Source organism: Parus major, chromosome 3, assembly GCF_001522545.3.
Source record: "Parus major isolate Abel chromosome 3, Parus_major1.1, whole genome shotgun sequence".
In the NCBI taxonomy this organism is placed as follows: domain Eukaryota; kingdom Metazoa; phylum Chordata; class Aves; order Passeriformes; family Paridae; genus Parus; species Parus major.
The window spans coordinates 16,000,692-16,026,697 of record NC_031770.1 but is presented as its reverse complement, the minus strand read 5'-3'; the positions used below and the strand labels follow the sequence as shown (position 1 = coordinate 16,026,697).

At 37.2% G+C, this 26,006-nt stretch overlaps 1 protein-coding gene across 12 annotated transcripts in view; it reads right to left on the bottom strand.

Annotated features, from left to right (window-relative positions):
- CDC42BPA (CDC42 binding protein kinase alpha) overlaps positions 1–26,006 on the bottom strand; it is a 181,254-nt gene that overhangs the window by 20,665 nt on the left and 134,583 nt on the right. For 7 of the 12 annotated variants that reach the window (XM_015620825.3, XM_015620820.3, XM_015620828.3 and 4 more), the window contains 17 exons: positions 25,799–25,904; positions 25,085–25,233; positions 23,890–23,981; positions 21,249–21,325; positions 20,053–20,100; positions 16,159–16,197; positions 12,900–13,019; positions 12,172–12,252; positions 10,032–10,137; positions 9,188–9,324; positions 8,405–8,544; positions 7,449–7,530; positions 6,076–6,292; positions 5,236–5,298; positions 3,775–4,368; positions 1,777–1,874; positions 284–368 (listed from right to left, as the gene is read on the bottom strand). In XM_015620825.3, coding sequence (XP_015476311.1) covers positions 284–368; positions 1,777–1,874; positions 3,775–4,368; positions 5,236–5,298; positions 6,076–6,292; positions 7,449–7,530; positions 8,405–8,544; positions 9,188–9,324; positions 10,032–10,137; positions 12,172–12,252; positions 12,900–13,019; positions 16,159–16,197; positions 20,053–20,100; positions 21,249–21,325; positions 23,890–23,981; positions 25,085–25,233; positions 25,799–25,904 — 2,234 coding nt within the window. The remainder of the gene's footprint in view (positions 1–283; positions 369–1,776; positions 1,875–3,774; positions 4,369–5,235; positions 5,299–6,075; positions 6,293–7,448; positions 7,531–8,404; positions 8,545–9,187; positions 9,325–10,031; positions 10,138–12,171; positions 12,253–12,899; positions 13,020–16,158; positions 16,198–20,052; positions 20,101–21,248; positions 21,326–23,889; positions 23,982–25,084; positions 25,234–25,798; positions 25,905–26,006) is intronic. The other 5 variants (XM_015620832.3, XM_015620822.3, XM_015620821.3 and 2 more) reach the window with 4 other exon arrangements.

The following is a 26,006-nucleotide window of genomic DNA, read 5'->3' as shown; positions in this document are numbered from 1 at the left end:
AGCATTCTGGCAGGTGGTCCCACATTAGGTGGGAGCATCCAGTTGTTCTAGTTTCTAGTTCCAATCTTCATTCAGGTCTTCATTGAATATTCAAAAGGGAAAAAAACGGTTCAGAGAGGAGACACCATTGCAATCACTGTGGAATCCAGAAGCTTTGGCTTTTTCCCAAGTTAACAAGCACACAGACATTTAAGAGATCCCTTTCTGCAATGCACAGATGCAAAGAAAAATGCTCCTTCTAAACAAAAATGTGCATGATGGAAATTGGCTTCTCTTTACTTACCTGCCATTTTGTTTTTGAAATATATTAATCTGACTGTCTCCAGGCCTAAAAGGTTTAGTGATCCTTCTGTATTCAAGGGTCGTACCTGAAACAAGGAAAAACATTCCTTGTAATACTCTGAAGAATAACAACTCCAAGTCATTAAAGCCACAGAGAAGAGTTCAAAATAATTTTAAACTATTTTTTTTTTGAGGGTAAGTACAGAGGAGGCTGCCTAAAATTCCACTCCAAGACACACGCTTGTGTGTTGAGGCTGGCATTCCTCCCAGCATTTGAATGAATACTTGTGTTAGAAGTCAACTTCATATATCAACTCAGTTTTTTCTATTAAATGTACAAAGCAATAAGTTGAGCCTTTATTTTGTGTTAGTACCATGTCACAAAAATGCTCTGCAGCTTGATAAGAGCACACACAGACTGCTAAAACCTACTGGTTTTTCTGATCTCCAACATAAAAATGAAAGAAGCATTCCACACTCTGTAAATTGTGTTAGAAACACTCTTCATAATAAATGACAATTTTTGAGACTCCCAAGTGTAGTAATTTTGTTTGCTGAAAGTAGCTTCATCCATTAAAAGGGAAGTCTTGAGCCAACTATTAATCTAAGTACTAAATCACATTCTACTGTGTAGGAAAAAAAAATATGCTCCAACTGCTTAATAACTCAAAGTTTGGACACCCAAAAGAACTTTCCCATAAAAGTCCAGATGGGTGTCTCCTTAAGATGGATAATAGCTGAGCACCTTGATCTTTGCATTAAGTATCCTCTCAGCACTGCCAGAGAATATCCCAGTCTGCATCTGATGTGTGGGAAATTGCAGAGACTGAATGATCAACACAAGACCACAGGGGCAATGTCCTGCAGCTCTGTGTCCTTGGAATGCCAGCAAAGGAATTGTGCTGACCCTGATACAAAGCTGAAGTCAGCCTAAACCACAGGGGGAAAAAAATTGACTTTTTTCTTTCCAAATACATGTGAACAAACACCTTTTAAATACCAAGGAAGTGTCAGTTTTCAGAAACATCTTCCTTTTTATAAGAGATCCAAACTTGACATCATCCTGATTTCGATCTTTCTACTGGTTGAAACAAAATGTTCTAATCCTGTCTACAATATGCTCGAGCAGCAAGATATAGATTTTTGAAGGCCTGTTTAATTATCTTAACATCCACCATCCTCTGGTAATAACATTGACACAATCAGTCCCAATGAAGCCACACGTAATTAATACCAATTAATTCCTCTCATTACTACAATAGTATCAGTAAATCTAACACAGTCATATGCTCCAGACTGACCATTCATCTAAAACAGTGCAACCACATGAAAAGCACATTTTGTATCTTCTATTTCCAACAAAAATGCAGGAGTTTCTTTGCAGCAGTAGCTCTTTTAATTCAATTATGTTTCTACAAGCAGTTTCAACGATGGCTCCTAAAGCAGTATTGAGTCTGGACATATTCCTTGGCCCATACTGAAATGGGAAGTTACCTTTTTGAGAGGAATAGTTTGAATCCACTCCATGGAGTTCACATCGAAGATATCAATTGCATTTTCACTGTACACAGAGAGGTATGGTGCATTGTAACCTGGGAGGGAATGATGAGGTATTGTGTCATGTGCTTTTAGACTCGGCCCAGAAGAGACAATTTCTTACACTTTAACCACATTTATTTAAGAAAACAAAACCAGTGCTCCACAATCCAACAACAAGCTTTGAAAAATGTGCTCTAAATCAAAAATTATCAAGAAATTTATGCTAAAGGCAAACCAGCACTGCCCAAAAACTTACAGCCTCAATGACTTTTCTTTTAACTTTGTTGAAAACCTAACTACTTTCTGAATTGTAGGACATTAAGGTTTACTCTGCCAAATACTGATGCATTTCAAAGGTCTCCTCCTAAAAGCCCTATTTTTAATAAGAGCTCACATATTGTAAATGATGTGGCAGGAAAATACACTGCTCTATTTAATAACTGTCGCTTTGAATGAACTGAGCTCTGAGGTTTTGGGCTACGCAAGATCACTTGGAACTAAGCACCATGACACAGTCATAAAAGTCATGCTTCCTTAACTTGAATTCTCTCTTCTCATTTTCTGGATTGTAAAGCAAAATCTTCTGCTACTTATCTGGCACATTTCCCCAGGATGAAATTTGTTTCACTGGGACCACTTCTAAAGAGAATTCAGTATTTCCATGTCGGCAACAGGACTACCATAGACTGCCAAGACTAACAACAGCATCCAAGTTGTGTTTAAATGTAAAAGCTTTTGCTATAAAATACACCTCCATTCTGAATTGGAGTCACATCAAATAACTTCATTTCAGGCAACCAAAAAAGTGTCACAAATAACAAGTATAGAGGAACTATGGGTGAAAAATACATTTTTTTTAATCTATCACATAACCTTCTGTTTTGATTAATCCATTGTCTGAGTCCACTGTAATAATCAATTGTGTAAAAGTGCTTGAAATCCAGAAGTGGCAAACACCCTGTAAATGTTGCTCCCTCCATATTCAGCAGGGCCTTCACTGAAACAAGGTGAAATACTCCACCCCCTCTATAGTGTAACTGGACTGCTGCCAGAGTGAGGTAAGAAGGCAGACTATTCTAAAAATCAACACAGAACTGGGCTCATTCACTACTCTGAGTGAAGATTTGGCTACACTTTATCTGCATTCAGAAAGACTTTAAAAAGAAGACAGACATTCAGGTTTGTTTTTTTTTCACTTGAACCTGTCACAGAGATAAAGCCCCAGCTTTGAAATAAGGCACAATAAATGCTTAACAGACCATGGTGGAAATGAAAATGACAGTATTCTTCCTTAAGGTTTTGAAATATATTTTTTATATTGCCTGCTATGCACTGTATTTTGGAAGGGAAGAGTGAGAGAAGGGAAACTCAGAAAGTGACTTTTCTAAAAAGCAGAGAGGGGATGTATAAGAAGGTTGTTGACAAAAACTGCAGAGGAAGTGAGAATGAACAAATAAATAAAGAAAAGACAAAGACAGGTTTTTTTTTGACAGTTCCTAGCAAGTAGGAACAAATACCATTAGAGAAAAGCAAGCCAAACTACCAGATCCTGATGACTCTCAGCATGAAGAAAGCTGGAACCACAATGCTGAGCCAAAGTACAGTCACATTCCAACATTTAAATAACAACAGTCCAGCACTGGTGGTAGCAAATACATAAAGTTCCCGTTAGCCTCTGTTGAACCTGAAGCTTTTGGCTGTTTTAGAACTAGAAATCCTGACTCATGATTCCTCTTTGTGTTCCAGCAAGCATAGGTCAGTGCCAGAGCTATTGAAACTAGCATAAATGAGGATTAAACCCTCTGACTAGATTAAAATTAGAGACAGGGGCCGAGAGCATTCACTAACCCATCAGGCAATTAGCCCTGAACTTCACCTGAGGATATCAATACAAGCAGAGATCACTTTATAGACAGCACCACAAACACAGACACACAGCTGAGCACAACTCACAGCAAGAAGATGGAGTTGCGGGCCACATCAACTCTTGTTGCCTGGATCTTCGGCCCTGGCAGTCGACGTAAACCCCGACGCTGCTAAAACACAGCAGGTATTCTTTATTTGAGATCTCGACTGCACAGATGGCATCAGTTGGCTGCTGTGAGATAAATGAGAGCGTGTGGTCGTCCGGATGGAGCAGGCTGTACGGGCTGCCCTCTCCATGAAGGGGGTATTTTAAGAAACCTGACTGGTAGCCTACACAGAGACGGTCACTGAAGATCGACATCCACTGGACGTTCCCCTGCACCTGGATCTCCTTGATCTTTTTGTGGCGAGTCTTACTCTGATTTAGTTCATAACAGAGCACCTGCCTTTTCATGGCTACACACAGACAGGTGAGAGCTCCGTGGCGCACGTGTCCAGAAACTATTGACTGGCAGCCTTTGGTCTCTGCCAGCTTGTAGAACTCAGTCTCCCTTCCATCCAGGGCAGCCATGGGGAAGAGCCGCACGTGACGGTTCCGTCCTGAGATTACTGCAATGAGCTGCTCGCTCGGGATGAGCTCAATCTGATGAACCTTCTTATTGTCACCAACACGGATAATCTCTGCAGCAAAAATCAAAACAACCCCCCCACAAATTCAAGTAAGTTACAGCGAAGTGAGAATCGATTATAACATAGAGTTGTAAAGATGGACTAGGAAGAAACCCAAGAAATCCCCTTTATTGCTTCCCTGCAATATTAAAGGTACAGAATTAAAACTAGTACTTCAATAACACCAGATGTGGGAATTCTGCATAAACCATTGGCTTTTCCTCATCAGAAATGGGAGGAGCAGATCTGATGCAGTAACAACAATGTACTATTCCAGTGTCCATTTCAAAACCAGTTTATAGCAAAAAACTAATGAATAAAGGAAAAGCCACAGAGCTGAAACATACAATTAAACATGTCATTTGTTGAATTAACTTGGACAATCTGTTATTACATCTTGCAGTAATTGCACAGAAGTTTTAATTTCCAGTACCAAGGAGGAGATTACACAAAGGATTTAGTCATGATTCTTGCTGAGGTGCACAGCAGGAAATGCAAATGAGGAAGGTTCCTACTGAATACACAAAGGAAGTGTTTCACTCTGAGAGTAATTTGCAACAGGCAGTCCAGAGAGATCATGGAACCTGTGTCCTTGGGGATTTTCAACACCCAACTGGATAAAGCCCTGAACAACCTGGTCTGAAATCACTATCGAGCCAGTTTCCAATGGGGAAAAAAGCTTCAGCTGCTTTTCAAAGGTTGTATTTTTGTTATTGGAAAGGATACCCAAACCAGAAAGCATACAGAACACCTTCCAGTCTCTCACGAAATTGTCCAGCTCATAATGTAGTAAATCATGAAAAATTAAACCAGAAGATATTGAAAAAGAAAAAGATGGTTTAGTATTAGGGAAATTATTACCAGTTCCTAGTTTCTTACCGTCTTTGGTGACATGCACAACAAACAACCCTTCTTCATTCCCCAGAGCTATTCTTTCATGGTCTATGACATTAAGGACAAAAAATAAGAAGGTTACTTTTCTTTGGAAGTACTTCATGAATTACTTAAACAATAGTGATAATTCTCATTAACAGAGACAGTTTTTATAATATATTGACATAATTGTATATAAAGCCAAACCTAACATATTCATGTATTAAAAAAAAATGGCAACCTTCCAATCTTCCAAATTTCTGAAAAAATAAGTCTTTTCCCATTTCTCATGTTAGTTAAAGTAACAGCTAGAAATGTAATTTTTAACAAATTGTTCAGAAAACTTAAGTCTAACACCAGCTTTGAAGTTAGCATATTATTATATTGAAATAATTTAAATAATCAGTTTAACATATTTTATGCAGTAGAATTTAAAATGACTAAATTCAATCTCTCATCTTACATTTTCTCTGCAGTCACATCAGCAGATTTTAAACTGAGTGATTTTCACCTACTCTATAGTGCTAATTTTGCCCAGTTAGGGAATTATGTTTACAGACAAACAAAAGAGAAATGTCCAACTCTCAGTCAAAATTATTCATAATTGTAAATATTGGTGAATAATTACGAATATGGGTGAATAGAGGGTATACTCTTAAAAGATCTGACAGAAGTGCTGGGTACTAACTTGCACTTTTCTCTTAGGCTCATACCCATTTCCATATGGGATAAAACTACTACTATCACTCTGTTCAGTAGATAATCATCTAACACATTTTTTTCCTCATAAATCATGCTTTTACCATACCCATTTTTCTTAGAGCTTTCTTCTTAATAATTTCATACCTATGATTGCTGCTGACTGTGTTGTTTTGATGAGGGGCAAGGTGCTGTCATAAGCTTCTTTGGGAACATAGACTGAGCGGTCTTTGAGTTTATTCTTCTTCAAGATCCTATGCAACTCATTCAGCACACCCACCCACTTGCTTTTTTCATTCTCACCGTCTGCTAGAATCAGGATTGAACACTTGTTACTGGATGCAGAGAGCTGGGAGGCTGTAACCTGCAGAAAAATTAAGTAATAAGTAATTTTAAGTAATAAGTGATAAATAATTTCCTCATCATCATTTTTGCAAGGGAATCAGATGCCTGTAAGTGCCCTTTTAATTAGCTGTCTGAATTAAGGAACTAAAAAATTCTCTACAGTTAATAGAAAACACTCTTAGCTTAATCAAGAACCCACAGCAGAAAAACTGATGTATCCTAAACAACAGGGAAAATGTTGGCTTTATTTTAAATGCATTTGTGTTCATTTTATACTTCACGAATGTCTGCTCTAAATAAAGTAGTCAATTGTTTCTCACAGCAATTTTATAATAAAAAAGCATTTTTTATAAAGCTTTCTGTATTTTTAAGAGCTATAGATTTCATTAATAATTTAATGCAACAGGAATGTTTTTATATTGAAAGAATGCTCTGTGATCCTTTTCATGCATTTGATATAGCTATTATAGATAAAATGGAAAGCCCCTTTTGTGGGTTTTATCTCCTCTCAGCACACTGAGTGATGAACAGTCTAAAAACTGGAAAAACAAGGAATGAATTACAAAGGCACAGTAAAATGATAACAGAATTGGTAAGGCATCAAGGAGATTTCACTAAGGTCAAAGCTTTAATAGAATATGTAATAAAAATAAGAATATTAGAATAAGCCAACAATGGCAAAATACTGATTCTAGATACTAGACATAAACTTTGATGAGCAGTTTGCACTAAATTTCTGTACTGACTAGCTGATGAATGAGTTTTCAGATATCCAATGCATTGTAAAAATAAAAAGTAAATAAAAAAAAGAGTTCAGCAATAACCCAGTCTGTTAAATTGAGAAGCAGAGAGCAACTTGAGGAAATGAAAATGTACAAAGTCATGATGAACAGAACAGAAGAACTTCAAATGACTAAGAGGAAGTAAATACAACTTATTGTGAAGATTAAAAAATACAACCCACACGGAGATGAATGCTTGTCTGGTTGTACCAGTGCTATTTTTACCACAGAAATGATATATGTACAGATCCCTTTGCACTGCTGCCATGGATACCACATGGGCAGAACTTGCCAAGGAAATAAAATACTGGCAAGCTCTCACTGAATGCACACCACACATCATCTGTGAAACCCTGCACGTCTGGGTTAGTAGGGTCAGGATGTAATACTTACCCTAAAGATACAGGGGATATCTTTCCGATTTGCATGGATGACATCTGAGGCCAAGACAGAACTCACTGAGAATTCTTCATCCCTTATGGAGACCATAAATATAATTGGAAAAGAGTTAATGAACAAGATCTATATGTTTGGATTTTGCTTTTCCAATAGCCTTGCTTAGTGAAGGACATAACAAGTCAGCACTGAGATCTGATTTTTAATATTATCCTTTTATCTGTATCTGCAGATAAAATTCACAAATGAAATGTTGCATAATTAATTCCTGGTTAATGTTGATGGAGATAAATCTATTCAGATATTCTGTAACTGTTTTTAATCTGTATAAATTAAACCCTTTAAAGAAAAATGTCCAACTTAAAACTAAGTGGAACAAAGAACACCTCTCCAACTTTCATAAAAATCCAAACTCACCTAGAAACTATAACCTACAGCAGTTTGGGACTTCCTGGATGAATTAACTTAGATCAGAGAGGAGCTTTACTTAGTTGCTATGTTAAATATTCTCAGCCTTCAGTGAGGCTGGTAATATTTCAGTAATACTGAAGACAGTAGGAACAAACTATTCAGCCCTTCTCAAGCAAAAATTATAATACATTTACCCTATAACGAAGTTTTATGTCTTTCAAAAATCTATTCAACCCCAAAATGATGTTATTTTTAATTCTTTATTCATCCCAGATCTTCCACACAGCTGAACAGATGCTCTTTGCACATGATGTCATAATGGAAGTTTAAATATCCACATAGGAACAAACAAGTGTAGCTCAGGCTAACTCCAAATAACTGCTAACTGCTGTTTTATTTTATCCCAGAAAATTAGTGGCTTTCAACATGGATTACAGGGTTTCATAAAAGCTCTGGAGATTGCTTACTGATTTGACAAAAAAGGAAAAGAACAAAACCTCACAGTGCCTCTGCAAAGCTCCCACCAGCAGCAAACAGCTTACCTCATGTCTATGACCTGACTCACTACCACGCTGGGCTGAGATGCTTTTCCTTCTGCTACATCATACAGGAAGAGTTTAAAATCACAGATCACTGCCAGCGCTCTCTGCCAACCTTTCTTTACTCCAGCTGGCTTCGGGACCTTTAGAAAGATAAATTCTGATCAACTCTTTGTAAATTTAGATGCAACGAAAAAGTCAAACAGCACAAAAATCAGTTTGCTCATCTGGGCTGAGATGTTTTAATAAAGTGATGTTAAGCAACATAAGCAAAAGCCCAGGAGCAGTAAGACCAACAAACATAGACATACAGACAATATATTATTTAATAAATTAATAGCATCACAAATTCTTTTTTCTCATTTCACAAATTCATTCAGAGCTGTATTAACAAATACAGAGGAAAAAACCCATCTCTAGTTAGTCACAGAATTATGGCCAAAACTGTGTTGAGTAAATATTTTAATATTTCTGTGCAAATATCCACACGAGTGACCATACTTTCTGCATAGTACTAGCAGAAAGACTCAAAAACTCACAGGGTCTGGAAGATGATCTGATCTCTAAACTATTCAAGACCAACCCAAAGCACATTGACCAACAGAGATGAACAGAGCATTGCTGCTGACAATACTAAGAGCTGCTCTGTGAAAATTTAAGTCTTAGTTTCCAAACTGCTACCCTAAGATGTAACTGAATCTATCCCTCTGATATTCAAAGTGACACCAGCTCTGGAAAACAATGAATTTAATGTAAAGGCCCCAAATGCAGCTACTTCATACTTACTCGGACATGTCCTTCATAAGCTGTTCCTATGCCTTTCTGTGGATCTATTCCCAAAGGTCCCTTTGTCTGCTCAGGAGGGATTGGACACACTGCAGGAGCCTTGTCTGCACAGGTGACGTGGCAAGAGAATCCACACACTTGTGAGGAGGAGAAGAAGCAAAAAGATTTGATGGTTATTTCTTGTGCAATGCAAAAGTTTTGATAATCATGATGAGATTTACAAAGAAATCCCTTTTCTTTTTTTGACCAGCATCCCAGTAATCTCACTGAACTTTGCTACAGACAGAAATAAAAGTCTGCACACAGCAGTAGTTAATATTTTTATCTGCTCTAAATCCTGAATTTGTCTTTTTCAGATAGTTTATGGATACACCTGTTTTCATCTACATAAGAAAGAGCCTAAGATAATCTCTATGATGTCTTCTAGGCCCAACTCTACTAGTAAGCAAAAAGCTGAAACATCCTTTTAATAGTAAGCATCATTCTGTGTACATACAAACAAGAATAACTGCCATGCAGTACCAGTTTTGCCTTTTTAAGTTTTGCCCTGCAACAAAAAGCAAAGCTGCTGTCAGTATACTTGACCACTCATGTGGCCCCCTATTGCCATTTTTGAGTAAACTGAACTAAACTCTTCTACCACCAACTGGAATAAAAGTGTCCCCAGATAACTGGGCAATCTGTTATATGTATGTTCAAAGTGTTTGACTTCTACAGTTACAATACTGAAGCACAAGAATATTCAAAATATAAGCAGAAGACTCCTGCACCACCAGGCTAGATTTCCTGTGCCATTTGCATCTGTAAGAACTTCACATTTGTTTGTGCTCTCCCAAGTGCTTACCTTCACAAGTACAGCCTTGTCGTATCAGACCAATCATCAGGGATGTGCACTGATTGCATTTTGTTGGTGTGTTAAACGATTTCACTACAAACTGGTGAGCTTTAGGCTGTGAAATGAGCAGATGAGGATGTTACCACCTCTAACACTTCTCAAGTACAGTTATTTCTTTCACAGACAGCAGTGTATAAGTGTATTTAATAAGGCAGCTTGTTTGTGTTTGCTGAAATGAGACCTGAGTCAAAAACAATTCCCTATCACAGTGCTCACTGTTGATAATCCTCTGTAAACAAAGCCATGGAAACTGGACCCTGTCTCAGAACATGAGCTTGCTTCCACTGCAGATAGGAAAGCTGAAAAAATTATTCTGTTACATTTTAGAAGTTAAACGTGTGAGCCACGTGTGCTCAGTGGGCACCTGACTGTCAGCCCAGGTCAACCCACAACAATATTTTCTAAGCTGCAAATTCAGTGCTCCTCTGTCAGGAGTATTGCCTTAGTTAAAAGAAAAATAACAGACTTTTTCAAAATTTTGAATTTTATGCCAGAAAGCCATGGCCAGAGCCCCCTTTTATGGTGCTCAGCAGAGGCAATTCAGAACACTCGATCTAAAGGCGAGAGCTGAAGCTGACAGGTGAAGTTGATTTTTAAAGGTTTCTCTTCCTGTTATTCCTTGGGAACACAGAGTAGATGAGTAAGTGGTTTCATTCTCTCCCTCTCCTCAAGGATGGCTGATGCTGCTATATAAAGGCTTACAGAATGTGGCAGGATGATTCACTGATGGCCTTATATAAAATCCAGGAAGCTGCTTTGCTTTTCTATAAAAACTCCTAGTGAATTAACTACTGGGTAGAATAGGTAGCATAGGGTGAGTGCAAAGACTGTCCAAAAAGCCCTGATCATGTAGGTGATCTCAAACAAGACAATTTTGCAGACTGCTTTGGAGAGTAGGTATGTTAACATTTTACTCACTTTCCTGTTTTTCAGAGTGTAAGATATCACAGCTAGGGGCTCAAACTTATCCATATTTAATTACAGCTTTACTGTTACAACGGCAGCTTTCTGTCTACAGAATGTTCTGTTTTGAGACTTGCAAGGAAACAACACCCAGCTTTAAACACTGATGCAATCAAAAAGTAAGAAGGTTCTTTAGGGGACATAATAAATTATAAAGCAAGCCATTACTTACCGAGAAAAATGTTTGCAAAAATTAAATTATGTGCACAGTAAAATCTGTTTCACGTGATTCCAAGTGCACTTACAGAATTTTAAAAATTAATCTACTAAGATGCTGCCAAGAGAACACTGTCTGATCAAACTTTTTACCCTTCCTTCAAACAAATGAGTCTTCTGCTACTTTGCACTTTATCAAAGCAGAGAAACACATTTATTAGAATGGTTTACTTATTTCATTATTAGTTGCAGGAAAACTGTCCTTTTAAATTATACAGCAGATTCCTAAACTATCTAGTCACTTTCAAAACTTTCACAAGAAAATTTTTCTTTATTAGTTTGTATTTATTCTTTATTTGCTTGAACAGACATAATCCACTGAGAATTAGCATACACTGACTTATTCAGTAACAGCAAAATTATTTCAAGAACTGATGGAAAATCAGTGTTTCTGCAGGTAAAAGCCAAAAGACAGAAAAACTGCAAATCTCTTTCTGTAGTGCTCACTCTACATGGCTTAAAAACAGGCAAATCGGTGGTTTCATTTTTAGAGTTACACATTGTCTTTTCTCAACAATATGCATCTAATTAGCATACAGACATGCTAATCTGAGACTTTCTTGTATGCAAAGTATAGACACACAGACACATGTTGGTCAGACACAGGTCAGAAAACACTCTCTTCCTAGGATGGCACTTTCCTCACATTTTGTCTCATTTACCTCTTTTTAATGTCCAAAATACTGTTTCTCCTACAATCAAATGCCTGTGGAATTCCTGGTGCAGCTTGTCACACCCTTAATGTAAGAACAAAGGGTTTTAAATTCTAGAGAGCAAGCAGCTTGCACATAAACATCCCTTCTAGGCAGTTCTGGTAAGAACAGTGTGATAACCAGCTCTCCTGAAGCTGTAGCTGAGGAGTGAAATGTTCCTCTCACTACACAAAAAGTGTGAATGCTTGACAAGGTACCTTTGGTGCAGAGAGTCCCGAGCCAATATATGCTGTCCTCATGGTTGGTGTGTGAATTGAACGGGGAGGATGATCTGCAACCTGAACAGAGTCCCCAAAGGACCAATCAGACATCAAGAACACACTTTCCAAGAAAGACTAGATAAAGGAAGAAGAGTATGTCGTCCCACCCGCCCCATTCCCCAGCATCCAAGCCATGAAGCCAGACTGATTGATGCAGGATTCAGAAAAACAAATCTTATCTCTCAGCAAGATTCATCTCCTAAATGTCAAAACCAACTTCACATTAAACATTTGATTGGATATTTTCTAATATAAAATAACCACAAAATTATTTCTTTTAACAGGGAAAGAGGATAAATTACTATAGTTGCAGTCTGTCTAGCATTTTGTAATAACAAGACTTCCAGCAGGGCTTCAAAATGTGTTTTTACAAACTACACTATAACATAATCTTTGTGATGAATTTGCTTAAATATTTATGGCTGAGGATATGTTATGAAGAGACCATAACTAATAATTGATTCATAGTTCCCATCCCTATTCAATTAGCCATATGTGAAAATAAATGCAATGCTCCCCAAAACAAAGTTCACCACTAGTGTAGAAGGGTATTACAAAGCCCTAAGCAGCAGTCATTTTTATACAGGTGAAACTGCTACTCCTAAAAAAAAAAAAAAAAGAAAAGAAAAGAAAAAAAAACCAAATATCTTTCAACACTGAAGTACCTCAATTGGTTCAATCTCACTGGCTGTAGAAGGAGACCTTGATCTTGAATGGAGGTGAGACTTGCTATCTTCATCCCGTGATGGAGTATTAGACAATGTAAAATTCTCAACTGAATCAATCTAGAAGAACAATTCAAGAGGAAAAAAACAAAAAAAAAACAAAAAAAAGAAAACAACAACCAAAAAAATAAATCAAAGATATCATTAAAAAAGAATTCCCAACTCTTACCAAAATAAGATATGGGAGCAGTAAAATTCCTAAGAGAGAACTGAGAGGATAAAAATTCAGTTTTAAGCAACTTCCTAATTAAAAGCAGCAAAATGGAATGAAATTGTTGCATGTAAACACGCCAAGGCTTCTGCTGAGAGGTGAGCACATGCATAAGAGCTGCTAGTTCAGGGCACTAATAACCACTCAAAGGCACTTGTAATTCAGCATTTTTCAAGGGAGAATATTTTATAAATGCTGCTGGGTTTTGTTCACTGGTAGCAGGGATTTGTTAGAAGTGAATTTCCACATAGGCCATGTAATTCCTGCAAAGATATTCAGCAGAAAACCAAGAGAAAAGGCAGAGTAGTGTATATCCTGATAACTATATTCACAGAGACCTGAGGGGGTATTGCACCCCATCCGAACTACAGAAACATCCTTACCAGGAACACAGTTTCTTCTGGGGAATATTTTCCTAGTCCTTGATATACAGAATGAAACTAAGCCCACCACAGAGCTACGCTGAACAAGACACATAGAGATACAAACAGGTATCTTGAGTAACAAATCATCTTTTGTTAGTACAGCTGAAAAAATCAGAGAAGGCAGGATTCCTCCTTGAAAACAAGACCCCTCCACAAAGTTTTCTATGTAAAATTATATCAGAAAGGAAAAAAAAAAAAAAAAAAAAGTGAAAATTCTTTTTCCACTAATAATAAAAGTAAAAGCTGCAGGCCTGCAGAAGGCTCCATGGCATGCTTTGATTTTCTGGAGCAAAGCTATCATCTGTTCTCCATTGCCAAGGATTTGCCTAGCTTGCAGACAAACTAAAATATGCAGCCATGTTTACAGAAAGCATTTGAACATTCCAGTGTTTCTCATCTCATTTGCCACTGACAATACTAAGAACTCCACAAACTTTACTGCTTTTTGGGAATCAATTACATTGCCAAGCCAATTTTATACATGCACATACAGTCCTGTTCTTCCAGGAGCCCAGTCACAGTAGCGAACAGGTGCAGTTGCTAGATTTATATATTTTTTTTTAAATAATGAGTTAAGTTTGATGGCTTCTAGTTTTACCATACCCTTCCAAAAAAAATTATCTGGTGGAGAATGGTCATCAGTTTAATCATCTTAGGCATATTAACATGCCTGCAAGCATTTCTGAAATAAAAATGGGAAATTCACACACTGGGATACACCTGTTTACCACTCAAAGATCAAGCATTGAGGCAAAAAGTAGCAGTAAAGCAAACATTTTGTGCTCAGATTCATCAGAAGCAAATAATAATTGAGAGCTTTACCCAGTAGTAGAAACACTGATGCCTTAAGTAGTGAATCCTCAAAAGCAACATGTTTCAATTATTTTAAACTTCTTTTTAATCCAGTCTAAACATGTGATAACTTGGAGTCCACCCAAAGACTGTTTAACCTTCAACAATTCTACCTCCTCCTTAAAAATGTTACTAAAAAATAAGCCAAATGAGTAACTAGAGGCAATTTTTTTCATAGCAAGAAACAGACACTCCTTTTCTCCTACAAGTTAAACTCAGAGATCTAATCTATCATTTCATAAATGTTTCCAGACACTCCAAGGGCTTTCCCTTTCAAAGCAGCATCTGCATACCAACGAATATTCATGGTGTCTATGAAAAAATGTAGTACAAGCCTGGTATCAGTGATGGAACCTTTCTGGAATGTGCTACAAAGCCCTTGTGGTTGAAGACAGCTGCTGAAACAGTAACAAATGCACTTTCACTTTACTTACAAACATAAAAAGCCCACAAAACACACAGAACCTGATCCACCATTGCAGAAGGGAATGTAATCACCACCTTCAGTGCAGAAACAAGGGCCTTAACCTGTACTGCTGCAGTGATCTTGGCTTCCTGCCTCTAATGAGAAGAACTAAGTACAGAAACAACCTGACTCTACTATGGTCAACAGTTTATGAAGACCAAGTTAGCACCTTTCAAACTGGTTTTAAACTACTCCACTGGACTACCCAAAGCAGATTTTTTTATTTCCTACTGAACTGTAACAGCTTTGCTGTATTCCACAGGGCTGTGCAGGTCTGAGCCAAAGCTGGCCAAACACATCTGGAGCAGAGAGAACTTCTGAACTGGAGGCACCACCAACAAAAGCAACCAGAGACTCAGCAGTGTGCTTTGAACTGCATGGGTAAGGACATCATTAGAGCTGTTGGGCATTACTGCTTATTTCTTGAACATTCAACAAAAATGCTTTGTATGCTTACTTATCCCTTCCATCATATCTGTATAAAAGAAACAAAAGTGGCAGTATGAGAATAAAATGGTCATAGCATAACTGGCAGGAATTCATCTTCACCAGGTCTGCTTTGATAACACGTGCAAACACGATTTTAAAAACCCACCTTGATTTTTGAAACACCATAGACTTTTCCAGCTTAACCAGCTACAACACAACCATCTCTGTTTAATTTGTATGAATTCTTTCTATCTTCCTTGATGCTCCATTTACTCAATTCTCCACTTCATGTCTATTTATCTTTGTACTGTGGTATTTTCTATAATTTGCTGTGATGTGCCTCCCAAATGCCAAACTTTGACCTTCTAATGTGCAATTCCTATGACTTAATACATGCCCTCTGCTTAGGGCAAGGAAACAAACAGGCCCTCATTTGATGTTTGCTCATCTTCCCAACCTGCATCTGCCTGATCAGCTTCCACATAGAACTTTCACATTAAAATGAGAAAGTACCCAAAGCATCTTCTCCAGTTTCAGAGATATTCTGCTCATAGCGTTAACTGAAATGAGAAAGCACCCAAAGCATCTTCTCCAGTTGCTGTGATATTCTGCTCATAGGATTGCCAAATGAAATAGTCCCAAAGCTTTGAGCCCATGGCTGTAAAACAACAAAAAGCACAGCAGCAGCAGCAGCAAACAGCAGCAGCGGCAGCACAAGACATGCAGTGAGGTAAATACACAATCCATACATTAAACATAGGCATGGACACAACAGGCAAAAAATAAAGGGCTACACAGAGTAAGACAGCCTCTTACACGTCTGCCTTTGTTAGCTGGAATACAGGAAGGAGAGCGCTTTAACAAAGAAAGGAGGAGAATATGTTACAAAACCAAACAGTGACACATACATCACCTCAGAATTCCTCACTGTATCTCCAGAGGTAGTGTTTAGACACACACAAACATGTTCATTGTTACAAGTATTTTAAAAACAAGATCCTCTGGGTCAACAAGAAGGAAGAAACACTAAAAAAAAAGGAACAGCTATTCCAAGTCCGTAGTCTTACACTGGACAATAGCAGTGAAACTGCAGACTACACTGCACCATTAATTTGCAGTTGGCATCTCTGTGCTTTGAACAACATGAATGAAGTCATCTATTGGAGGCACACTATGTCCAATTTAAAGAATCATTATGAACCAGATTTATTCAACTTAATTATGAACATGCAGGTAAAGTCAAGGCTCTCACCACACACTACTATGACTTATTCTGTTCAATAATAAGAATTCAGAACACTATTTGTTCTGTGGCTACTTACAGAGCTCAGATTTGTTTAGTCTAGCCAAAGCCCGTGGGGACTGCTTGTGAGGACAGACTGCAGAAGGACTTAAGAAATCTATTTCTAATTTCTAGTGTGCTAGCAACAGGGCAAAAAATAGTATTTCTGAGCATGTGGGAAACATAATTTTATCAAGGGAAAATGGGATTCCATTTTATTATCAAATAATCACAAATCCATCCTTAAATAAAATGAATTGATTGCTTCTCGCAGCTAGAGAGATACACAAAGATCCACCTGGCAAAGAAACAAAACCCAACACTTCCACTGTCAGACACTTGTAGTGAACACAGGAGACTTAACACCTGAACAGTGTTACTGAGACAGCCTGAGACACACAGGAGAAACAGCAGCAAGGGTTTAGTCTCTTAGAGTCACTGGGGGTGACTTCCCTCCCCACCAAGACTGCAGTTCAGGGACTGCAAACACATTCCCACTCCCCTGTGTCAGAGGACATACAAGGATTGTTTCTGAACTGTGGGCTGCCACAGCTATGAGGATTCAGGCACCAGTTCTGCCAACCTGACCCAGCATGTTTTCGAGGCAGGAACCAACAGTGAGTGCTACTCATCTGAGTAGTGAGTTACTACTTTCTCCTCAGCATCTGCAGGCTACAGAGGCAGTAAGACATCTATTTTTATTTCTCTCCAGCAGAAATTGCAAAACTACTGTTTTCCTCATCGGAAAAATTAGAATAAACTCCAGTCATTCAGACAGTACTAAAAATAGTTAGGTTATTTGGATGGCAGACACACAAGACATACCCACCCTAGTGCTGTGTGCACGTCTGTGTGCTAAACAGACTTCAGAGATCCTGCAAGGAATGCTTTACAACTGCATCTGCACATTATTTTACATGTTCTCTGTCCTCCCTTAATGAAGCACAGAGTCTAAAGAAACAATCCAGACCATAAGAAATATTTTCTTGGGGTTCTTGATTACAAGAGAGGCTTTCCTGCACCCCATGCACACCTCTTCTTGGAGAGGCTTTCCTGAACCCCATGCAATATTGCAGCACTGCATGAGCTCGAGGACTTCTAGTTCTTCCTTGGTCTTAATACAAAGAACACAAAGAACCCTCACACTTCTCAGGTTTGACTGAGAAGTTAATTCTTCTGGAGATGCTGCAAGAAACATGGTCCTCCAAGGTAACTGCTGCCAAAGAGAGTCATTGGGAAGGGAATGGAGGTCACATCCAGTGGGCAGGGAGTTTTAATACCTGTATTTTAATTTAAGTTCATTTAATATATTGATACTAAACCAACTGAAGGAGCTAAATCATAAATAACCATTCATTTAGATAATTCAGACAATAAATTATGCTATGAATGAATCAAGTGATTGATTGTCAATAAATCAAAGATGCAGAACTGACTTTCACAGCACAACTAAATGATATTACTTTTCATCTACTAACACAGATAACAGCTTTATCTCTCCTCCTAACAGAGACAGAATGTCATGTATTTCTCTGCAAGGTGCTCTTTCATTTGAGCAGTCAACTCTTCCTTTTCTGCAGTTTTGTCAGCTGAGAGAGAATTCTGCTTTGGTGTTAGAGACATGAGCCCCTGGCCAGACCAGCCCAGAGATGTACTTTTGCCCAGTGCAACTCAGAAAAAAACATTCCTGTTGGACTCACACTGAAGATGGAACAGGGGAACTTTAAATCCATGTGCAGGAAGTGAACTACATGCAACAATATAAATATTAATATCTGAAATTTTACCCAAGACTAAAAGGTCTCGGTATCTGCAAAGATCTGATCTGGGTGGACCAATCAAGAAGAATTGCTATTAAAGGATGTATGCCAGCAGTTGAAAATTACTCACTTGCATAAAGAAAAAAAAAATTTGAAAAAGTGCTTCTGGGAAAAAATGCTGCCTTCTTAAAAAAGCAAACAAACAAACAAAAAACCAAGAAAAAAACAAGCAACAATAAATAGAGAATAAAGTACTGAAGTACTTCAAAATTAATTTGACAGCAACTAGACAGGAAAATATCCATGTCCTAAGCTTCCCCTTGCAAAATAGGACATTATCAGTAACTGCCACATATGTCCTTTATTTCTCTTTGAATAGGTTTTAGGTGAGTGTTTTAGATATTTTAAAAGACAAATTTCTGTTCAAGAACTGGCTGATACAAACTGAGTGTTCTTAATACTCAGGTAACATAGAACATGTTATCTTTACTTCAGATAAAGAACATAAATATTATTTGATTTTTCTGTGGATTTACATGACAGGAAAATACTTTTTTTTTTTGGTGTGTGTGTGTGTGTGTAAGAAAATTCCAACAGCACCATCAAACCAGAAACTTCCTATATGTTATACAAAAAGCAGGTAAATGTCTTCCACTATAACACCACAGATGAACCTTCACATTTTGTCTGGGGTATAAACCTGATTTACAGAGAAAAAGCATCCAGAAGAAATGCATTTTTTCAGAGTATGCAAAAGGAAATGAAAGCAGCTGGAAAAGCCCATATACCTCATCCTCCTTGCTATACTCTTCACAGCAGATGTTTCTCAAGCAATATTAATTTTATCTAATTTCAATGCCAATAGGATTACACTATGTTAAACACATATGTACAAATATGTGTGAATGTATGTATGTATAATATGTATAAACACATCTACGAGCACAGACAGACACACACACACAATAATTCCTACACAGCTGTAATGGATGGGGCTCTGTACACTTGGATTTCAAAAATTTTATTAATAATTACTTTCATGGGCCTACTACTTCAGTTTGGAAAAAATATAATGCAGTCAATTTTCAGCTTTTAACTCAATTCCCTTAGTATGCAATTAGCTAGTGGGAATATTTAAACAAGTCCTGACAGAGAACCTGCATCTCAAATGGCAATAAAAAGTAGTAAGTTCAGTCATAATGAAAATGACTTCTCACAATGCAGGCTACAAAAGAGAAAATATTTTATTTGAGCAAACAGAAATTAACTGTATGCAAGGGAAACATTTTAAGAGAAGTGATTAGAAAACTGATGAAAACAACTCAAGATAAAGGAATAAGACGAAGCAAAAGAATTAAATACATAAATCTGCTGATGATTTTGGAACTGTTTTTCATAGGCCATATCAATAGAAAAGGCCTAAAAGCAGCTTTTCCCCTTTAGAAAAACTGTTTGCAATTAAGAATTCTTCACCTGCATCCAAAGAAAAGCATTTATTTCAAAACAAAACCTATCTATAAAAATAGGTGTAAGGGTGCTATTACAGAAATACTTTGTTCTCCACTGCACTTGCAAATTTTTTAAGTTGACTGCATTAATGTTTGAATATTCCAAATCAATCAACTGATCTGTTATTGAGGGATTTACTGGGTTGAAAGTCAGACTTACGTCATCCATAAAATCAATCAATGAGGATGAAGAGGAGGAAAAGGAATCCTATTTTAATGAAAACAGCAGTAAAAAAAAAGAGAGAGAGAGAGAGAAAGAAAAGGATGAAGAAAACTGTTCAGTATAAATAAAAGTGCAAAAATAAAGAACTGTAAATAACAAATGGCAGTAATAGTTACCTCAGTAAGTTTTCATTAATTGCCTTTCATGGACAATTAATTAATGTACTATCTGTAAAGAAACCAGTGTTTTTCCAGTATTTACTCAATAAAGTATTATTGTTATACTCTCAACAGGATTCTTATACTGAAAGTAATTTATAAGGTAAATTATTACATATGAAATTTAAAAATTATGTTAATTGTGAGGACTTCAAGAGAGAACAATGAATTAGTGAATACATAATGAAAAGAAAGAGAATTTTGGGACATCAGTAACAGCAGGGATTATGCTCCTTCAATGTGATGGTCCTGTATTTGCATCAGGAAAAAAAATGGGCAAACTTTAGATTAATGTCTAACTGTAAAGGTGGTGCCTTGTATCCTATGAATTCAGTTTGACCAATATTTCAACTCAGCTGTTCTTTTAAAAGAAAGATGATGATTTGCTTACTGTTGATTAGAAAAGAAGATAATAAATGTATAGCATTTTTTCAATACTTTCCTGCCAGGCTTAATACCTATTCTGTTTTTTTGTCTAGAAGTGACATAGGTATTAAACAGATTCATTTTTAAAATAAAAGGATCTGTGGAATGGAGATGAATAGCAATTATCTGGATTTTACAGATCTTTGTAAATGAACAGATGATGAAAACAACCTAAGAAACAGTACCAATGACTTCATGGGATACAATCAAGGATGATTTAGTATTTTCTTGTTTTTACCAAACCACTACCTGCATTACTTAGCATTTTTCTGAATACAAAGAAAAGCCATTTGAACAACTATGCTTTCCATGTTCGCTGCAAAATCAGGTAAATTTCCTCATTCAAAGTTTGAGAGAGAATTCACTGTAATTACATTCAAGAGAAGACAGCCAGCACAGTAAATGATAAACAATTCTCAGGTATTATTATACACAGATATTATTGGTGCAACACAATTAAATTACAGGAGCAAACTCTCAACAAATATGCACAGAACCTGCACACAATAGCAGTTCCATTGAACAGAGTTAGAATAGCTGTGCACTTACTTCAAATTGATCCAGAGCAGAGGTAGGCGCATTCAAAAATGCCAAGAAAGAATTCTGTGAGTCTTGGTGCTTTACACCTAGAAAACAGCAGCAGGTTTTTAAGCTACAGAAAAAAATGACCTTCTCATGGAGGACCTTTGCCTTGCTGAATCACAGTTTTGAGTGTCCACCTGAAACACCTACACGTTTTGAAATAAGCTGCACATTTGTTTTCCAGAGTAAAAGACTTTTTAATGGACAAGCACATGTATAATCAACCTCTCCCAAGCTAGGATGTGTGTGGTGTGAGCTCCATGTGGAAACACACTCTGTGTCTGTGTCTGTTATGCAGAGGGCACTGGTTTCTAAGGTGCTCCTGTCCATTTGCACCACATAGTAATGCAGCAGGTGCCACTCCTGCTCTGGTGACACGTGGGACATCCCACTGTAGCAGTACAGCTGGAGCCAGCAAAAACGTGGCATTTCCAAACAAGATGGGTTCCTTGAGCCATGCTTTGTGCCTGCCTGCCACCTCTCCCTGCTGAGTCCCTGGCAGTAACACAATCCTGGGTGAAGCTTCAGATGTTCCTGTCACACCACACCACTTAAGTGATTCTCAGCAGCAAGCAGAGAGGGGACGCTGCATGGTCTGGAGCTGCAGAGCATGGCACACATTGGCTCTAACTTGCTCCACCTGGTACGGTTTTATTTCTTCTTCTTTTCTAATTCAAGTTGCTGTGTGGGTGTCTATACTCCACAGATGTGTACAAACTCTCTTCTTCTCCATGCTATAAACACATTATATGGACATACACATATGTATCTATTAGGACCAGAGCTTGCAGGACTGTGTGCATCTCAAAACAATGATGCTATCAGAAGTTACCCATTTGTTTTCAAAAATGTCAGTCTTCCTCTAATTAGCCATATCACTCTATATGTTCTAAATATAATCCAGAGTGAATGAAGTTACAAAGAACCCTTTCCTCTTTAAAATATAAATACACTGAAATCACAGTAAAATGCTAAAACCAGTTTTCAAATTACTGACAACTTTATGAAATACTCTCAGCAGTCTTTTCCCCAGCTGTCTAAATTTCTGGAATATATTTATAAACAGGAAAGGATTAGGTGCTAAGCCAAACAATCCCTTCCTAGAAATCCATTTCCACACGCTGCAAGTTACTCTACCACTGTACCTTGACTACATTTGAATATTCTATACAGTTCATAATTCAAACAGCAAAATATTTTTTCTGTTCAGAGAAAACCAAATCAAAGAGGTAACAATTTACATTAAGGTGTATTTCTATCAGACTATTTGAATAATTGCAGTAGAATATTAGTAATAGAATTCTGTTAAGATACATGACCTAATGTTTCCTTGATTAGTAATTTTTTTTGCTTGCTTGTTTTCAGCAAGGAGTAAATGTTTATTTCACCAAAACAATAAGGTTTGAAACACTGGGAAAAATATTGTAAGTATGAATTATAAGTTCATAACATTATTTAACACAAAGGAAAATTTCAGAAGTCAAGTAACCATGCATAATATTTAAGGAAGTTCAAGAACATATAAATGAAAGCTAAACACAACAAAGTATTTTTGTCTCCAGGAAGATGTTATCAAGAGCTTCTCTCCAAGCACTTGGGGGAAGCACAATCCTGGTATCAGTGCTAAGCATTAAAATGAGGGAGTATCAAGTCCCTAAGTCTTATTTACTAACTGGCAGCATTTTTTGTTCTGTATAAGTTTGTTCTGTATAAGTTTGAATTATTGTTACGAGTCAATCAGCACTGGGAGGCCTATACACAGGAGATTAATGTAAACTATAATATTTATTGACTGACCAGCCATTAAATTGGAAAAGCTGAACAATATTTGACATTCCAATGCAGAAATTGTTGCCAGGGTATTTAAATTCTGGAGTTCACGCAGTTCCCTACAAAAAATTAGGTAATTCCATTTGGCCTGAAAAATATTTCTTCCCACGTGACTCATAAGATACAAATATTAGAGCTGCTACAGAAACTGCAAAGAATCAGCCAAAACTTTAATCAACGCTTAATTAATTTTTTTTCATTGCAGAATTACTAAAAAAGCCTCTTCTCCCAGCAACAATGCAAAACAATGTTGGACAGATGCAAAAGTAATCCCAGAGCATACTCCTAATACCACAGCAAAGCACTCATGACCACTCTGCTCGCTATGTGGCTGCAAAGTCTATCAGTGAAGTTATCCCAGAAACAAACATATGCTATGAATTCCTCTGCAGTTGTTTACTCTCTGTGTATACAGGCCCAAAACACTCAGAGATGAACAACACTGTGATTAGTACTGACGTCTAAATACCTTCACCCATCATAAAGGAGAAAAGGTTAGGAATGCATCTATACTGTCTGGCAGTAAATCAACATACACAGGCCAAATAAAAACAATGCAGTCCCAGCTCAAACAATACCTCATTGGTTCAAAGGGACCAACAAAACTGAGGCATATTACAAGTATTAGAAGTGCAAATGCAACTACTGTGGGTACATCTTGACACCCAAGTGTTGTGCTCACATGTTGGTATCATATTTTAATTTCAAGGTGACACTTGATTGATAAGATGCACCCACCAATGTGACACACTATTTACTTGGATATCAGTTGCCATACCCTTTTCTGATCTAAGCTCTTCTGTCTCCTTTTTCAGCCTTTCGATGTCTGCCAAAAGCTCCATGTTCTTCTTCTCAGATTCCTGCAATTTACTTCAAAAGAACACAAAAAATATATGTAACTATTGAGAACCCAAGATACAAGTCACTCTTGTTCCTGGTGTCTTCAAATACCAGAATAAATCTACTGGAACCTGTTTAGTTTACATAAGAAAAACCATTTATCTATTAAATAGGTTCATGTTTTTCATGTTTCTAATTTCTAAGTAATTGCATGAGCTTGTATCCTGTGAATGAAATAAAAGACTATGCATTTTTATGTTTTAAAAAGTACTGTTTTTCATTAAAATTTATTTGTTGATTAAGTGCCTGTGATACTAATAGATTCAGTTGAACTATTTTTTTCTCAGTTCCTTTACAGTTGGTTGTTTCAGTGCTTTCTGACTCACAGTTCAGAAGTAACACTCCTCTGCAATTTGTGCACATTTCTCATTCCTGCCTGTCAAAGTAAACACTGGTTCTCCTGTTCTTATAGGATTTCCAATGCTGCCTATCATCACATTTCCTGGCCTGAAAGACATTCAGGGTAGGTGAACTAGATATTCCCATTTTACAGGTAACATACTTAAATCTCAGCTCTGTCCTACTGCTTTCGTAAAGCTACAAAACACACCAGTGCTCTGAGCTGGACACCTGGAAATGGAATGACTTCCTACCAAACCCTGTTTCAGGCATTCACACAACTCAGAATAAATTCTGTTGTGGGGGTGGTGAGGTAGAAGTGAGAAAGAGAGAGATCTGAGGAAGGAATAAAAGAATTCATGGTAGTCCATTAACCATGATTACTTCTTACTGTGCAAATCAGTATACAAAAATTGATTTTAGTCAGCAAACCCAGTCTCTATCAGCAGAATGGAAAAGAATATATTCTAAGACACAAATCCAAACTATGGATTTGGATTTGTTATCACAACTAGAAGAGATCATATTATTAAAGAGAACATGTTCCCTCTGAAAGACCAAGATTTCAACTTTCCCCAGTAAGTGTTCAAACAGTGAAGAGAGATGTCATGTTTTTTTCTCATCTCGGTGTATGAAACTGGCATATCATATCATGAAGGTAGATAAAACAATGATTTGATGACATTTCCTGGGAGGTATCAAAGTAAATTTGCATCAGAACAATTGAGTCTTACCACTCTGTAGAGATACAGGAAGCTTTGACTTTGTTCAGCTCATCTTGAATAGCCTGTTTGGCTCGGATTTCAGCATCAAGAGCAGACTGCAGCTCCAGCCTTGCAGACATATCCAGCTTTGCAAAACGTCGCATCTTCCAGGGCATGTCCTAGGAAAGGATCAGAAAAGAGAAGAGAAAGAGGAAAGGAAGCTCAACATGAGGAATGCAACTGACTTTAACAACTACATCTCTCAGTCTATTATGTCCTTATCGTAAGACTTCCTTAATTCCAAAATAATCTAAAATTAAGAGTAGTGTTAGTAATAGTAGTATACAAATTTTATGTTTTATGCTGATCTCAACAGCAAAGCGATTTTGTGAAATCTGGTTTTGATATGCCTCAATTCAGATGATAGCTATGAAGAACATCCACACTACACAAGTGAAAGACTTGAAAGTTTTCATAAAAGCATGATTTCCTTCAACAAATTCATATATGACTACGAAGTAGCTACTTCAACTATAACATAGATAAAATTACATTATAAAGATATTGGTATTTAATTATTTGATAAACAATAAATTTGGTATTCAGTTATTCATAAGATCTAGGAAAGTTTAACTTTCAAGTAACACAGACTCTGCAGTTAGGTTATTGGTGCAGCTGAAGCTGTCAAATCAGTGGTTTTTTTCTTAAAAAAACCCCTTCTGACGTATGGAAGTAAAGTCTTACTGTAGCTCTTGCACCCAAACTGGAGTTCCTCAGGGCTTCCAGCTCTTCTGTCATTTTAGAGGCCAAGGCTTGAAGATAACCTCGAGCATCTTTTTCATCGCTTACCCTACACAATGACATAGGAAAAAATAAAGTGTTTTAATCAAAGAACCTAAAGAAAAAACGGAAGTCCCTTCAACAAGCCAACAACCAGAAACAGATAAATCAG